The sequence below is a fragment of the Ranitomeya imitator genome, chromosome 5 (genome assembly GCF_032444005.1).
Source record: "Ranitomeya imitator isolate aRanImi1 chromosome 5, aRanImi1.pri, whole genome shotgun sequence".
Lineage (NCBI taxonomy): Eukaryota > Metazoa > Chordata > Amphibia > Anura > Dendrobatidae > Ranitomeya > Ranitomeya imitator.
Window position 1 is genome coordinate 111359786 of NC_091286.1, and position 18184 is coordinate 111377969.

Genomic DNA, 18184 nt, shown 5'->3' on the forward strand with positions numbered 1-18184 from the left:
ATCTATTGGCGTCCAAGGTGAATGCCAAGGTGCCCAGTTTTGTCTCTCGGTACCGAGATCCCCAGGCTATCGCCGTGGATGCGCTGGTACTGTCTTGGAACCAATTTCATCTCTCTTATCTGTTCCCTCCTCTGGCACTGCTCCCGAGAGTAATCAAGAAGATCAAATCAGAGAGAGTGCCGGCCATCCTGATCGCTCCGGATTGGCCACGACGGACCTGGTATGCAGACCTGGTACAACTTCTAGCCAGGGTTCCTTGGCGGCTCCCCGATCGGCCAGATCTTCTATCTCAAGGGCCGATCTACCACCAGAACTCAGAGGTCCTACGTTTGACGGCCTGGCCGTTGAATCTTGGGTTTTAACTAAGGCTGGTTTTTCTCAAGAAGTGGCTGATACTATGATCAGTGCACGTAAGTCCGTTTCGGCCAGGATTTATTATCACACTTGGAAGGTGTTTCTTTCCTGGTGTAGAGAACGCGGGCTGCCCCCTCTGCGTTTCTCCGTTCCAAACATTCTAGCCTTCCTTCAAGCAGGCCTGGATTCTGGGCTTGCTCCGAGTACCCTTAAAAGGCAGGTTTCGGCTTTATCAGTACTTTTTCAGCGCAGGATTGCTCCTAATCGTCAAGTCAGGACTTTTTTCCAGGGAGTCGCTCATAAGGTCCCTCCTTATAAAACTCCTTTGGAAGCTTGGGACCTTAATCTGGTCTTAAGGGCTTTACAGGACGCTCCTTTTGAGCCTCTTCAAGAGGTTTCTTTGATGTTTCTCTCTTGGAAAGTCGTATTTTTAGTGGCCATAACGTCCATAAGATGGGTATCGGAGTTGGCAGCTCTTTCTTGTCGTCCTCCTTTTTTGCGATTTCATCAGGACAAGGTGGTGCTCAGACCAGCACCGTCCTTTTTGCCGAAGGTTGTTTCATCATTTCACATTAATGAAGATATTGTTCTGCCCTCTTTTTGTCCGGCACCTACGCACCGTGTTGAAAAAGCTCTCCATACGTTGGATCTGGTGAGGGCTCTGAGGAGGTACGTTTCCCGTACGGCCCCCTTTCGCCAGACGGATGCTCTGTTTGTCCTTCCGCAGGGTCGCAGGAAGGGATGCGCGGCTTCAAAATCTACCCTGGCCAGATGGATAAGGGCGACCATTCAGGAGGCTTATCGCTCCATGGGCATGACGGTTCCGGCCGGAATCAAGGCTCATTCGACTAGAGCAGTGGGGGCTTCCTGGGCCGTTCGGTACCAGGCCTCAGCAGAACAGGTTTGCAAGGCTGCGACCTGGTCTAGTCTGCATACGTTTGTCAAACATTATAATGTCCATTCCCAGACCTCTGCAGACGCAAGTCTGGGTAGAAGAATTCTTCAAGCGGCAGTGGCGCATTTATAGACAAACATTATCTGGCTGTCTTTTTCTGGTGAGTGATTTTTCCCACCCAGGGACTGCTTTAGGACATCCCACAGTCCTGTGTCCCCCAATGAGGCGAAGGAGAAATAGGGATTTTTGGTTACTCACCGTAAAATCCTTTTCTCCAAGACGCTCATTGGGGGACACAGCTCCCTCCCTGGTAGCCTTATGGCTGCTTTGGTTATATCTGATTACATTAGTCAGTAGGATCTTTTCTAGACATAAAGTTTCTGTACTTATGCTGTTATATTATTTTTTGTGTTTTTTGTTCTCCTACTGCTTTTTGCACCAAACTGGAGTCTCTGGTAGCCAGTGTCAGGGTGTATACGATGGAGGAGGAGCTAACTTTTTTTTTTTCAAGTTTACTTAGTGTCAGCCTCCTGGCGGCAGAAGCATACACCCACAGTCCTGTGTCCCCCAATGAGCGTCTTGGAGAAAAGGATTTTACGGTGAGTAACCAAAAATCCCTATTTTCAGCACGTTTTTTTGTGTGCTGAAAACGACCCCCTGGGCTTATACTCGAGTCATTATCACAGACGTTGGAGAGGCACGAGCCGGTGGCTGCTGCTAACTTCTGTGCCCATTGCTGAAGAGAAATGAATGTTCACTTCGCTGGCAGTGAATATTTATTTCTCTGTAATAGCGCGCAGTGTCAGCCGCAGCTGCCGGCTTCTAGCAGCAGCCGGACTATCACGTGTGCCCACTACTTAAGAGAAATGAATATTCACCTCTCTCCACTCCCATAGGCGGGGAGCGCAGTGAATATTCATTACCTTAAGTAGCGGGGACAAGTGATTGCCCGGCCGCTGCTGGCACCAGAACAAAATGCTTTAACGGAGTGCAGGGACGGTAAGTAGGATGATTTATTTATTTTTGTATACTTTTTTGATGGAGGGGCCATGCATACCCAGCTTATACTCAAGTCAATAAGTTTTCCCAGTTTTTCGTGGCAAAATTAGGTGCCTCGGCTTATGCTCAGGTTGGCTTATACTAGAGTTGAGTATTTCTTCTGGCCACTAGTGCGCTCATAAAGTGTATTACCTCTTTGAGGGAACTGTGTGGCACTTCTATCTTTCCTATTATGCAGCCGTGATTCGGACAGGGAAGTAGTGGAGCTGAACACAAGCTACAGGAAGGAATTGGCTTACATGTAAACCCCTGGTGACTCTTTTTGTGTCCACCATTATCTTCTGATTTAGGTTGATAGAGTGCAGCTGGAGGTCAACAAAGGCCATCTAGAAAAAGGCATAACTGGAAGACTAACCCCCCACCCCCCCATTTTGTTGTGATCTCGTTATTATTCATACCACACCGGTTAAGCAGTCATGATGGAATCAGGCCCTTTACTGCAATTTTATATTTATTTATTTTTTTTTACATTTTCCCTGGCATATTTACTGTAGGAGAGGTTTGCTGACTATTTCTGCTGCAAAATGTTAAGCACTCTTGAGGTAATAGAGTGTCTGGCCACACATTTTCGGGCTCTAAATAGAACCACAGTCCAGAATGATCTACCTACAGTCCTTTTGGTATTGTTCAGGGTCAGCAAATAGTAGACAAGTCTTGGAGTCCTCTGTGATGGGGATTCGCATACAGTCATGTAGGAACTGAACCACTTGGGCCCAGTATTCCCTAATCTCTGTACAATCCCTTGGGTGAAAAAAACATTCCCAGACCCCTGTGACATTTGGAGCCAGAATTGAAGTTGTACCCTGTGCATGCATTCTGGATGTGGTGCAATATGTACACTGAAGAATATAGAATTATGTTAGGGGAAACTTGATTTAAGGGCTTCCAAGGCGCGCTTCCAGTGTGTTCACTGCTTATCGGTCCTACATCTGTTGCCCACTTGCTTTTCATGTAGCTCCCTAACAGCAATAAGGCATGTAAATGGAATATAAGCCCAGATACAGGTAGATCCACTAGTACCTGGGAACAAGGTCTGAAGGCCATGTAGATGTAATTGTAGGTAGCAAAAACAGTAATTATTTGGAAGGTTCAGCTCTTTTAGCATCTGGAAGGGCTTAAGGTCCCTATTTACAAAGATCTGACTAAGGTAAATCAATCCTGCTCTTTCACACATAGGTCTCCATTCCACATTTAACAGTTCAGTGAGGGTTTTATTATGCCAAAGTGGCACGTCGCTGTCATAGGGAGAGGACCAAAGCGACCTCTGTGCCATAAGGGTTGCCTGAGGATCAAATATTGAGGGTATGTGCACACGTTGCGGAATGGTGTGCGGATTTTTCCACACTGATTTTGGTAAATCCGCAGGAAATGCGCACTGCGGATTTACTGCGGTTTTTGTGCGGGTTCCACCTGCGGTTTTACACCTGCGGATTCCTATTGAGGAGCAGGTGTAAACCGCTGCGGCATCCGCACAAAGAAGTGACATGCTGCACTGTGGATTTTGTTTTCTATAGGTTTATATGGTACTGTAAACTCATGGAAAACTGCTGCGAATCCGTAGCGGCCAATCTGCTGCGGATCCGCAGCAAAATCCGCAGTGTGTGCAGATACCCTGAGTGACGTTTTGTGGGGCCCTTGTAGAGGAGTAAAGCGGCTCATGTAGTGGATGTGAAATCTCTGGGTTGTAGGGCCTCTGATCTTCACACTTAACAAATCTCCCCAATGACACGGATGAGAAAGTTGAGCTGCCCAGTAGTGTAGTTTAGGGTTCTGATAGTACAGTCTCATCCAGCTATGGTGATGCTGCAGTATCCAATGCCAAATCCTGGCCTTACAGCCTTGCCAGATAAAGGTGATGAATTAAGTCTAACAAATGTATTATTATTTACATATTCTGGCTTTTGTAGGAGGATGTATACTATGTTAGATAAGAAAATTGATATTGACTAATTTTATCATGTTGAGGGCCTTGAATGAAGCCTGTGATCTCTGAGAGAGAGCGGGTAATGGCTGTCCATATCAAAAAAATGTAAAGCATGTTTGAAGCCATACTTCTACCTTAGAGTATTAAAGTTTATATATTGACTCTTGCTCCTGCCCTAGAACACGAAAAATGGAGGCATTACTATAGATCACCAAAGTCAAAGATCACCTCCATTTTCTTAGTCCACTGGGGAACCGGAACCATATGAAATATATTTTTCTTCTAAATTCCGTTGGTATATTAGTCAGGTGCATTTTATAGTGTGAGAACTATGGGGCATTTATCTATCATTTTATGGCTTTTCAGGCATCTAAAGGGAAGGAGAAGGGCAAATGTTGTCCCTATCTTCAAAAACGAAAATAAGATTGAGCCAGGAAATTACAGGCCAGTGAACCTTACTCCTATACCAGGAACAAATTATTAAACAGCGTATATGTAAGTACTTGGATACGAGTACAGTAATTAACCAGAGCCTGCATGGGTTTGTAGCAAACAATTCATGTCAGACTATTCTAATTTCCCTCTATGATAGAAACACTGACTGGGTGGATCAGTGAAATGCAGTAGATAGTATGAAATACTTTATCTTTATTGAAATTATGTCTTATAAAATGCTTTCCTGAAGCGCTGATAATTGACACAATTCACTGATCGGCACTCGTTCTCATTGTTTTTCAGGACTTTTTTTTTTTGTCCTTGTCTAATTTTTCTCCCCCCTTTGCACCACACCGCGTGTGTGTCCTATGTCCGCCAAGCTGCTGATCAGACCCACGTCACTGATTTTTTTTTTTTTTTTTTAAATTCCTTTTTGCATCACATCCATGCGTGCATCCTACAGCCATCGAGCAGTAATCACTGACGCACATCAGTGATTGCCCTCCGGTTGTTGTTTTTTTTTTGTTTTTTTTTTTGTGAAAAAAGAATCAAAAGAAATAATTTAGACTAGTTGATAGGATTAGATTAGGGACAGGAAAAATATAGTTGGCATTTACTACAGTATTTTTTACTGAATTTAGTAAGGGTTAGTGTCAGAGCGAAAAAAAATCACTTCCATTGTGTGCTTCTTACCGCCGTCGAGCGCTGATCACTGACGCACATCAGTGAACGGCCTCCGGTTGTTGCATTTTTTTTCTGTTTATGAAAAAAAATTAAATTTTTTTTAGATTAGGTATAGTAAAAATGTACTGTAGTAATCGGCGACTACTACAGTATTTATTTTTACTGAATAGAGTCTGGTTGTCAGTTGCTGGCGCTCAGTAATTTTTTTCTTTTTTTTTACTGACATTTAGTAAATTTGATTTCTATTTTACCAAATTTTTATATTTTTCTTTCTATATTCTTCTTTTTTTTTTCTTTCTAAATAAAAAGTCTTAAACCACTCTCACACACACACACTTAACGCCTGAATAAAATTTGGTACATACACAAATGCCTCATATGTGGAAAATTATCTTCCCGCTTGTCCCAAACCTGATATTCAGCGGAGGAGGCATGCGCTTTCCTTTGCCTCTGACTGAATGTGAGGGAGAGGATCCCACCTTGCTTTATTTTTCCAACTCTTCTTCAAGTAATACCAAACCGTCACACAGATGCCTCAGAACAGAAAATGAACCAGCGCCCACTGTTACTGACCCCATATGGACCTCTCCTCCTGACAATAGTGGGCCACAGATTCCTGGTTTTGTGATCCAATTTGGCACTACTGGCCTCAGACTTTTTCAAAGTCTCTTTCTCTTAGGATTTTGTAAATCTCATGTTGTCGCAGACAAATTTGTACACTCAGCAATTTTTATCCCAAAATCCCAGTTTATCATTTGCCAACTGGACCTCTGTAGCAGCCATAGAAATGATGGTTTGGGTCCATGTTCTTCACATGGGGATTGTGAAGAAGTCGAAAATTTGGCAGTATTGGTCATCCACAAATTTTTGCATCCCAGTGATGATGCACCATTTCCTCACAGAGATGATCCCAACTTTGACAGATTTTTCAAAGTTTGACCACTTCATCCACAGGTTTTCTGAAGTGTACATTCCCAAAGTGTACATTCCCAAAAAGACATTTACATGTATGGGTCCCTAATACAGATACTGACGGAATTTGAGCCTCCCCTTACAATGTAAGTAAGAGGGCTAGGAACGGAATTAAGCTCTACAAACTGTGATAGTGTACCTCTGTGTACACCCACAGGTTTGGAGTTTATGAAACCATTTTTTCCTTCCACATTGGTTTAGTTCCTGTGAAGCACCTGAAGGGTTAACAAAATTCTTGAATGTGGTTTTGAGCTCCTTGAAGAGTGCGGTTTTTAGAATGGCGTCACTTTTGTTTTTTTTTTTATATCCTATAGATCCCACAAAGTCACTTCAAATGTGATGTGGTCCCTAAACAAAATGGTTTTGTAAATTTTGTTGTAAAAATGAGAAATTGCTGGTCAACTTTTAAGCATTCTATCTTCCGAACAAAAACAAGTTTAAAAAAAATTTTGTGGATGTAAAGTAGACTTGTGGGAAATGTTAACTATTTTGTGTGACATACCGGTAATTTTTATACTCTTGAACAGAGTTAAGTTTGAAAACTGCAAAATTTTCACCAAATTTCTGATTTTTTTTTTAATCATTAACACAAGTAATTTCGAAAATGTTTTACCACTATCATGAAGTGCAATATGTTTTTTGTAGGTAGAACTTGTTTCCAGTTTAGGGTACCCCAGAGGACATCCATTGACCTTTATTTTCACTACCTCATTCTGCTCTGATGCATGAGATTAATCACTGTGCACATCGGTATTTCAACTCCTGATAGACACCACTATGTTGTATTGTCTTCCATCATGTCTGTTTTTTTGGCCAAAGCAAAGGTCTCTTCACCATTAAAGGGAACCTGTCACCCCTAAAATCGAAGGTGAGCTAAGCCCACCGGCTTCAGGGGCTTATGTACAGCATTCTGTAATGCTGTAGATAAGCCCCCGATGTATCCTGAAAGATGAGAAAAAAAGGTTGGTTTATACTCACCCAGGGGCGGTCCTGGTTCTTTTCTGGACAAATGCGCATCGCGGTCCGGGGCCTCCCATCTTCTTACAATGACGTCCACTTCTTGTCTTCACGCTGCGGCTCCGGAACAGGCGTACTTTGTCTGCCCTGTTGAGGGCAGAGCAAAGTACTGCAGTGCACAGGCGCCGGGAAAGGTCAAAGAAGCCCAGCACCTGTGCACTGCAGTACTTTGCTCTGCCCTCAACAGGGCAGACAAAGTACACCTGCATCGGAGCCGCAGACTGAAGACAAGAATTGGACTTCATCATAAGAAGATGGGAGGCCCCGGACCGGACCACGACGCCCATCGGACCAGAACAGAACCGGGACCGCCCCTGTGTGAGTATAATCTAACCTCTTTATCTCATCTTTCAGGATACATCGGGGGTTTATCTACAGTATTCCAGAATGCTGTAGACAAGCCCCTGATGCTGGTGGGCTTAGCTCACCTTCGATTTTGGGGGTGACAGGTTCCCTTTAAAGTGATGGATTGTGTGTCTGATCTCCAATGCAGATCTATAAAGAGCCTACGATTTCCTACACATACATACATATTGTGCAGGTGTTGGAATGTTGTTGGCATTTGGGTCTTCTAGTTCTTTTATTTGCACCATTACTTTTTATACCTTATTCTTACTTCTTATCTTCTATTGAAATACGTATTTTCGCTTCAACCACACTGTGCTAAAGTCTGAGTCCGACCGTTAGATTATTTCATCTTCAGGCAAAGCTGCCATTAGTTTCTGAAGCTAAAAGCGGGAAACATCAGAAAATTTAAAAATTTATTCCAAACGTTCAAATTGCCTCTTGAGAGAGGAAGAGGACTTGAACTCTAAAGCGGCACCTGTTGGAAGCAGTAATCCTACAAGTTACAATTGACCCTTTAACAAGCCTTGAAATGTGACTTGGGATAAAAGCCAAATTAGAACCTCAAATTGCAGACATTGTGTTTTGAGCTGTTGCCCCTCATCGGTGAAAAGTATGAGATCTGATTTGGCTAGGTGAAAGACTCTGGACTGAGGTCTAAGAGGTTACGTTTCTCCTTGTGGAGAGTGACCTATTGATCCTGGTACGCCAAGGTAAGGAGGCTTATTTGTCGTGCAGTGCTCCTCTGGGAAATGTAATATGCAAATTGCCTCTTCAGAGAGGAAGAGGACATGAACTCTATAGCGCCACCTCACCTATCAGTACCCCAAAATATAGTGTCTGCAAACTGAGATGATGATTTGGCTTTTATCATAAGTCACATTTCAAGGCTCGTTAAAGGATCAATAGTGACTGGTAGGATCGCTGCTTCCAACAGGCAGTGCTTTAGAGTTCTGTTTCTCTTATTAATTAATTTTGCATATTACATTTCCTAGAGGAGCATAGCACACAGCGAATAAGCCTCCTTACCTTGGCATGCTAGGGCTGTATGTCACTCTTCTCAAGTATGAATAAACAATAAAAAAAAACCTGTTTGGGAGAGAAGAACAGACAACGCGGTAAATACAATATATAATCTTTGATGGGTGCACTACTTCATGCACTGACCTGGTGGAAGACTAATATGGCTTAGATCGTGTATCCTCAAAAAATTCCTTTGGGATACTTTTCAGTGGACAGGGCTTGCAGTTTGCATCGGGTGGATCCAAGTGAAGGAGTCAGACTGACACAGGACAAGTAAATCAAAACGAACACATCCAGCCCATGAACGGCAGCTCTTCCCAGGACTCACATCCAAAGATATTTTGAGTTTGGTCTTTTTTATTAAAGGGAACCTTTCACCCCGAATATCGCGGGTGAGGTAAGCCCACCGGCATCAGGGGCTTATCTACAGCATTCTGTAATGCTGTAGATAAGCCCCCGATGTTACCTGAAAAAGGAGAAAAAGACGTTATATTATACTCACCCAGGGGCGGCCCCGCTGCTGGTCAGGTCGGATGGGCGTCTCCGGTCCGCTCCGGCGCCTCCCATCTTCTTTCCATGACGTCCTCTTCTGATCTTCAGCCACGGCTCCGGCGCAGGCGTACTTTGCTCTGCCCTCTTGAGGGCAGAGGATAGTACTGCAGTGCGCAGGCGCCGGAAAGGTCAGAGGCCCAGCGCCTGCGCACTGCAGTACTTTGTCTGCCCTCAACAGGGGGCTTATCTACAGCATTACAGAATGCTGCAGATAAGCCCCTGATGCCGGTGGGCTTACCTCACCCGCGATTTTCGGGGTGACAGGTGCCCTTTAATTGATAGAAGATACAACACGTTTCGGATACAGTATATACCCTTCTTCAGTTACATAAAAACACAATACAATTTGTATTGTGTTTTTAAGATACCTGAAGAAGGATATATGCTATATCCAAAACGCGTTGTATCTTCTATCAATTAATAAAGAAAAAAAATCAAAATATCATCTTTGAATGTGAGTCCTGGGAAACGCTGACATTCATGGGCTGGATGTTTTCGTTTTTATTTCCTCTTCTCAAGTTGAAATGTTACCGATTCCCAATGTTGGAACTTATCCTTTCGAGAAGTGGTAGCAACTTGCATGTTGGGGCCCTGCCACGTGGACCCTCATTTAGCTCACTAGTGGGGGCTGAAATGCCCTAGCGTAACGGGATAACGGCCAGTAGGATATGGTTCAAAGGGCGTCCATAAAGAGGGTGAAGCCTTCCTTCCGATACCACATCCAACTTGATGAAGGCAGCTTAACATAAAGTAAAGGCACAACTGGCTTGTAAATAAGAATGGCGAATTTTCATTCTGTACACATTTGACAGCACAGTATTACACCGCATTACACGCTAAAAACACATTGGCCACCCGAATAGTGAACAAGTCTGTAGAAACCTGTTCACACCACCAAAGAACCTGAAGACACAAAAACGCACAGAGAGGTCAAAAATACTCTGTTGTAAAAGTCACAGTAAATAAGCAAGTGCTAGTCAAAAAATAAAAAAAAAATATAGGGTATTTAGTTAATACGTTTTTTTGCAAAAAAATTTGTTAAGCTGCTCCACCAATCGCCAAGGTATACCCATAATAGAGCAGTCCTATCTAATGTATATAATCCCTATCTGATGTATTTAAAAACCTGATCATCTGTATAGTACCTGTATAAGCAGGGTTCAGAGAGAAAAAATATACATGTGGACATGCAGGATGGAACATGCATACATTAGATAGGATTATTATGGGTATACCTTGGCAATTGGTGGAGCAGCTTAACATACATTTTTTTGCAAAAAAACGTATTAACTAAATACCCTGTATTTTTTTCATTTTTTGACTAGCACTTGCTTATTTACTGTGACTCTTATACAACAGAGTATTTTTGACCTCTGTGCATTTTTGTCTCCGCATTGCACGCTAGCAGACTGTACATATCCTCTTTAACTCACGATGCGTAAATGCTTACATACTATGCAGATTCTGAGAATTCTTAAATACTTTATGAATAAGTTTTGCTTCCTCACATACTGTTGACATTCTGTTTTCAGATCCCAATTTTGTGCGAACATTTCTCACAACCTATAGATCTTTCTGCAAACCACAGGAACTTCTGAGCCTTCTTATAGAAAGGTAAGACCTTTGTAATAAGAGACCAGGGCTCAATATAGCGTACACTGTATTTCCGTTATTCAGAACATTTTTATTATCTAGTATTGGCATGGTATTGTTATAGATAAATCAATATATAGATGGATTAGAAATCATGTAGTTCTCTGGTTTATATATATATGGTATGTGTGTATATATATATATATATATATATATATATATATATATATATATATATATATATATATATATATATATATATATATATATATATATATATATATATATATACATATACAGTGGGGCAAAAAAGTATTTAGTCAGTCAGCAATAGTGCAAGTTCCACCACTTAAAAAGATGAGAGGCGTCTGTAATTTACATCATAGGTAGACCTCAACTATGGGAGACAAACTGAGAAAAAAAAATCCAGAAAATCACATTGTCTGTTTTTTTAACAATTTATTTGCATATTATGGTGGAAAATAAGTATTTGGTCAGAAACAAAATTTCATCTCAATACTTTGTAATATATCCTTTGTTGGCAATGACAGAGGTCAAACGTTTTCTGTAAGTCTTCACAAGGTTGCCACACACTGTTGTTGGTATGTTGGCCCATTCCTCCATGCAGATCTCCTCTAGAGCAGTGATGTTTTTGGCTTTTCGCTTGGCAACACGGACTTTCAACTCCCTCCAAAGGTTTTCTATAGGGTTGAGATCTGGAGACTGGCTAGGCCACTCCAGGACCTTGAAATGCTTCTTACGAAGCCACTCCTTCGTTGCCCTGGCAGTATGCTTTGGATCATTGTCATGCTGAAAGACCCAGCCACGTTTCATCTTCAATGCCCTTGCTGATGGAAGGAGGTTTGCACTCAAAATCTCACGATACATGGCCCCATTCATTCTTTCATGTACCCGGATCAGTCATCCTGGCCCCTTTGCAGAGAAACAGCCAAAAAGCATGATGTTTCCACCACCATGCTTTACAGTAGGTATGGTGTTTGATGGATGCAACTCAGTATTCTTTTTCCTCCAAACACGACAAGTTGTGTTTCTACCAAACAGTTCCAGTTTGGTTTCATCAGACCATAGGACATTCTCCCAAAACTCCTCTGGATCATCCAAATGCTCTCTAGCAAACTTCAGACGGGCTGGGACATGTACTGGCTTAAGCAGTGGGACACGTCTGGCACTGCAGGATCTGAGTCCATGGTGGCGTAGTGTGTTACTTATGGTAGGCCTTGTTACATTGGTCCCAGCTCTCTGCAGTTCATTCACTAGGTCCCCCCGCGTGGTTCTGGGATTTTTGCTCACCGTTCTTGTGATCATTCTGACCCCACGGGGTGGGATTTTGCGTTGTGCCCCAGATCGAGGGAGATTATCAGTGGTCTTGTATGTCTTCCATTTTCTAATTATTGCTCCCACTGTTGATTTCTTCACTCCAAGCTGGTTGGCTATTGCAGATTCAGTCTTCCCAGCCTGGTGCAGGGCTACAGTTTTGTTTCTGGTGTCCTTTGACAGCTCTTTGGTCTTCACCATAGTGGAGTTTGGAGTCAGACTGTTTGAGGGTGTGCACAGGTGTCTTTTTATACTGATAACAAGTTTAAACAGGTGCCATTGCTACAGGTAATGAGTGGAGGAAAGAGGAGACTCTTAAAGAAGAAGTTACAGGTCTGTGAGAGCCAGAAATCTTGATTGTTTGTTTCTGACCAAATACTTATTTTCCACCATAATATGCAAATAAAATGTTAAAAAAAACAGACAGTGATTTTCTGGATTTTTTTTTTCTCAGTTTGTCTCCCATAGTTGAGGTCTACCTATGATGTAAATTACAGACGCCTCTCATCTTTTTAAGTGGTGGAACTTGCACTATTGCTGACTGACTAAATACTTTTTTGCCCCACTGTATGTATATATATATATATATATATATATATATATATATATATATATATACTAGCTATTGAACCCGTTCTACGCCCGGGTGGCGAGCATTTATATTGGTATATGGTCTCCATCATGTGCTGCTGCCATCCTGCGCCCGTTCTGTCATGTGCTGCTGCCATCCTGCGCCCGTTCTGTCATGTGCTGCTGCCATCCTGCGCCCGTTCTGTCATGCGCTGCTGCCATCCTGCGCCCGTTCTGTCATGCGCTGCTGCCATCCTGCGCCCGTTCTGTCATGTGCTGCTCCCATCCTGCGCCCGTTCTGTCATGTGCTGCTCCCAACCTGCGCCCCCGTTCTGTCATGCGTTGCTGCCATCCTGCGCCCGTTCTGTCATGTGCTGCTCCCATCCTGCTGCCATCCTGCGCCCGTTATGTCATGCGCTGCTGCCATCCTGCGCCCGTTCTGTCATGTGCTGCTGCCATCCTGCGCCCGTTATGTCATGTGCTGCTGCCATCCTGCGCCCGTTCTGTCATGTGCTGCTGCCATCGTGCGCCCGTTCTGTCATGTGCTGCTGCCATCGTGCGCCCGTTCTGTCATGTGCTGCTGCCATCCTGCGCCCGTTCTGTCATGTGCTGCTGCCATCCTGCGCCCGTTCTGTCATGTGCTGCTGCCATCCTGCGCCCGTTCTGTCATGTGCTGCTGCCATCCTGCGCCCGTTCTGTCATGCGCTGCTGCCATCCTGCGCCCGTTCTGTCATGCGCTGCTGCCATCCTGCGCCCGTTCTGTCATGTGCTGCTCCCATCCTGCGCCCGTTCTGTCATGTGCTGCTCCCAACCTGCGCCCCCGTTCTGTCATGCGTTGCTGCCATCCTGCGCCCGTTCTGTCATGTGCTGCTCCCATCCTGCGCCCGTTCTGTCATGTGCTGCTCCCAACCTGCGCCCCCGTTCTGTCATGTGCTGCTGCCATCCTGCGCCCGTTCTGTCATGCGCTGCTGCCATCCTGCGCCCGTTCTGTCATGTGCTGCTGCCATCCTGCGCCCGTTCTGTCATGTGCTGCTGCCATCCTGCGCCCGTTCTGTCATGTGCTGCTGCCATCCTGCGCCCGTTCTGTCATGTGCTGCTGCCATCCTGCGCCCGTTCTGTCATGCGCTGCTGCCATCCTGCGCCCGTTCTGTCATGCGCTGCTCCCATCCTGCGCCCGTTCTGTCATGTGCTGCTCCCAACCTGCGCCCCCGTTCTGTCATGCGCTGCTGCCATCCTGCGCCCGTTCTGTCATGTGCTGCTGCCAACCTGCGCCCGTTCTGTCATGCGCTGCTGCCATCCTGCGCCCGTTCTGTCATGTGCTGCTCCCATCCTGCGCCCGTTCTGTCATGTGCTGCTCCCAACCTGCGCCCCCGTTCTGTCATGCGCTGCTGCCATCCTGCGCCCGTTCTGTCATGTGCTGCTCCCATCCTGCGCCCGTTCTGTCATGTGCTGCTCCCAACCTGCGCCCCCGTTCTTTCATGCGCTGCTGCCATCCTGCGCCCGTTCTGTCATGTGCTGCTCCCATCCTGCGCCCGTTCTGTCATGTGCTGCTCCCAACCTGCGCCCCCGTTCTGTCATGCGCTGCTGCCATCCTGCGCCCGTTCTGTCATGTGCTGCTCTCATCCTGCTGCCATCCTGCGCCCGTTATGTCATGCGCTGCTGCCATCCTGCGCCGGTTCTGTCATGTGCTGCTGCCATCCTGCGCCCGTTCTGTCATGTGCTGCTGCCATCCTGCGCCCGTTCTGTCATGCGCTGCTGCCATCCTGCGCCCGTTCTGTCATGCGCTGCTGCCATCCTGCGCCCGTTCTGTCATGCGCTGCTGCCATCCTGCGCCCGTTCTGTCATGCGCTGCTGCCATCCTGCGCCCGTTCTGTCATGCGCTGCTGCCATCCTGCGCCCGTTCTGTCATGCGCTGCTGCCATCCTGCGCCCGTTCTGTCATGTGCTGCTCCCATCCTGCGCCCGTTCTGTCATGCGCTGCTGCCATCCTGCGCCCGTTCTGTCATGCGCTGCTCCCAACCTGCGCCCCCGTTCTGTCATGTGCTGCTCCCATCCTGCGCCCGTTATGTCATGTGCTGCTGCCATCCTGCGCCCGTTCTGTCATGTGCTGCTGCCATCCTGCGCCCGTTCTGTCATGCGCTGCTGCCATCCTGCGCCCGTTCTGTCATGTGCTGCTCCCAACCTGCGCCCCCGTTCTGTCATGCGCTGCTGCCATCCTGCGCCCGTTCTGTCATGTGCTGCTGCCAACCTGCGCCCGTTCTGTCATGTGCTGCTGCCAACCTGCGCCCGTTCTGTCATGTGCTGCTGCTAACCTGCGCCCGTTCTGTCATGCGCTGCTGCCATCCTGCGCCCGTTCTGTCATGTGCTGCTCCCAACCTGCGCCCCCGTTCTTTCATGCGCTGCTGCCATCCTGCGCCCGTTCTGTCATGTGCTGCTCCCATCCTGCGCCCGTTCTGTCATGTGCTGCTCCCATCCTGCGCCCGTTCTGTCATGTGCTGCTCCCAACCTGCGCCCCCGTTCTGTCATGCGCTGCTGCCATCCTGCGCCCGTTCTGTCATGTGCTGCTCTCATCCTGCTGCCATCTTGCGCCCGTTATGTCATGCGCTGCTCCCATCCTGCGCCCGTTCTGTCATGTGCTGCTGCCATCCTGCGCCCGTTCTGTCATGTGCTGCTGCCATCCTGCGCCCGTTCTGTCATGTGCTGCTCCCATCCTGCGCCCGTTCTGTCATGTGCTGCTCCCAACCTGCGCCCCCGTTCTGTCATGTGCTGCTGCCATCCTGCGCCCGTTCTGTCATGTGCTGCTGCCATCCTGCGCCCGTTCTGTCATGTGCTGCTGCCATCCTGCGCCCGTTCTGTCATGTGCTGCTGCCATCCTGCGCCCGTTCTGTCATGTGCTGCTGCCATCCTGCGCCCGTTCTGTCATGTGCTGCTGCCATCCTGCGCCACTATTCTATTATATGCCCCCCATAAGACGCTCCAGTGTGTATGCCCCCGTATGCTGCTGCCATATTAAAAAAAAAAAAAAAAAAAAATACCATACTCCCCTATCGTCCGGCTCCACTGCAGGTGTGTCTTCAAGAAAATGGCGCCGGAAAGCGCGGACTGCGCAGGCGCCGATTCCGGCAGCAGGAATCGGCGCCTGCGCAGTCCGCGCTTTCCGGCGCCATTTTCTTGAACACACACTCCGGCTCCTCTGCCTGTGACTGGACTCTGTCACAGCAGAGGAGCCGGGAGACGGAGCCGCACGCAGCGCTGGAACGGAGGACAAGTGAATATACTTACCCTCCCTCCTGGCGCGTCCACGGTCCCTGACTCTCCGGTGGAGATCGCGGTATGCTTTCAGTGCTTACGCATACCGCGATCTCCTGGAAGCGTCACTCTGTGGGGGCCAGACTGCGCCTGCGCAGTCTATAAAGGCTTCGGACAGAGTGACGCTCCCAGCGTTATATTATAGAGATATATATAAATATATATATATATATATATATATATATATATATATATATATATATATATATATATATATATATATATATATATATATATATATATATATATATATATATATATATATATATTTAGTTGTCCCAGTCATTGTAATTTTACAAATTGTCCAACACTAGGTTTGAGATTCCAGAGCCTGAACCAAGTGAAGCAGACAGAATTGCATTGGAAAATGGAGACCAACCACTCAGTGCAGAGCTAAAGAGGTTTAGAAAAGAATATGTGCAACCTGTACAGTTGCGGTAAGTTTTAGCAATCTGTTTTTGTTTTTTCCATTTCCTTTAGCATGACACTTGGGAAAAATTTAGAAGGTATTTGCTTGAGTCGACTTTAATGGGGTTGTCTCATTTAGTCAGTTCTTGTCCATATGCCTAATTGATGACATTGAGGGGATGCAGATTTTGTGGCAATTCGCTATGAATGACAAGAGAGAGAGAGCCCTTCCATAGCATCTCCTGCTCTGATAGTCCCGATGTGCCATGTAGCGCATCTTTAAACAGGTTCTTTGTTAATGTGATAAAAAAGGCCACCGTCACAGATTTTAAACTGCAACCCATCCTAGTTTTGTTTCAGGGCGGGTTGCTCCCTGAAGAAACGTTGCTCCTGTCAGAGATACAACATGATGAACGAACATGTCATCGGCTCATTCAGCCACCAAGCAGGGCTCTAACAGGAGCACAAATGGGTTTACAATTGCGCATGGAGACGGATGAAGAAAAAAAACTCATTGTGCTCAGTCAGCCCAGGAAAAAATATTTTTTTCCCCGCCTTTTACAGCTCTGCTCCTTAAGCAGATAAGGCTACTTTCACACTAGCGTTTTCTGCAATCCGTAACAATGCGTCGTTTTGCAGAAAAAACGCATCCTGCAAAAGTGCTTGCATGATGCGTTTTTTCCCCATAGACTTGTATTGACGACGCATTTGCGACGGATTGCCACACGTCGCATCCGTCGAGCGACGGATGCGTCGTGCTTCTGCGGACCGTCGGGAGCAAAAAACGCTACATGTAACGTTTTTTTGCTCCTGACGGACCGCTTTTTCCGACCGCGCATGCGTGGCCGCAACTCCGCCCCCACCTCCCCGCACCTTACAATGGGGCAGCGGATGCGCCGGAGAAATGCATCCGCTGCCTCCATTGTGCAATGTGCTAAACGCTAGCGTCGGACTCTTTCCCTGACGCATTGCGACGGGGAGATTCTGACTATAGTGTGAAAGAAGCCTAAGGAACGATTGTTTACAGTGCTTTCCCTCTGACAGTTGAGACACATGTCTCGAGCAGCGTTTTTTCAAGCTGCCATCTGACTAGGATGGATTGTAGCTGGAAATATGTGATGGCAGACATTTTTGTCACATTCTTGAAGAACCACTTTGACAATTAAGGATTGTCCAGAACTTTGATATTGATCGCTTGTTCTTAGGGTGCCGTCACACAGTGGCATTTTGATCGCTACGACGGCACGATCCGTGACGCTCCAGCATCGTAACAATATCGCTCCAGCGTCGTAGACTGCTGTCACACTTTGCAATGTACGACGCTGGAGCGATAATTTCATGACGTATGTGCGATGTAGAAGCCGTTGGTTACTATGCGCACATCGTATACAATATCGTGCACACCTTTGTTACACCATGCGATCATGCCACCACAGCGGGACACTAGACGACGAAAGAAAGTTTCAAACGATCTGCTACGACGTACGATTCTCAGCGGGGTCCCTGATCGCAGGAGCGTGCCAGACACAGCGAGATCGCTGGAACGTCACGGATATATCGCTGGAACGTCACAAATTGTGCCGTCGTAGCGATCAAAATGCCACTGTGTGACGGTACCCTTAGGATAGGTTACTGATATCAGAACAGTGGGGTCTGACCCTTGGCAACCCACCAGTCTGCTTTAATCAGGAAAACCGGAAGTAAACTGTG

At 46.3% G+C, this 18184-nt stretch overlaps 1 protein-coding gene across 1 annotated transcript in view; it reads left to right on the forward strand.

Moving 5' to 3' along the window:
- SOS1 (SOS Ras/Rac guanine nucleotide exchange factor 1) overlaps positions 1-18184 on the forward strand; it is a 155031-nt gene that overhangs the window by 108049 nt on the left and 28798 nt on the right. Inside the window, exons 11-12 of the mRNA XM_069769052.1 lie at positions 10793-10874; positions 16381-16503. Of these exons, the coding sequence (XP_069625153.1) occupies positions 10793-10874; positions 16381-16503 (205 nt within the window). The remainder of the gene's footprint in view (positions 1-10792; positions 10875-16380; positions 16504-18184) is intronic.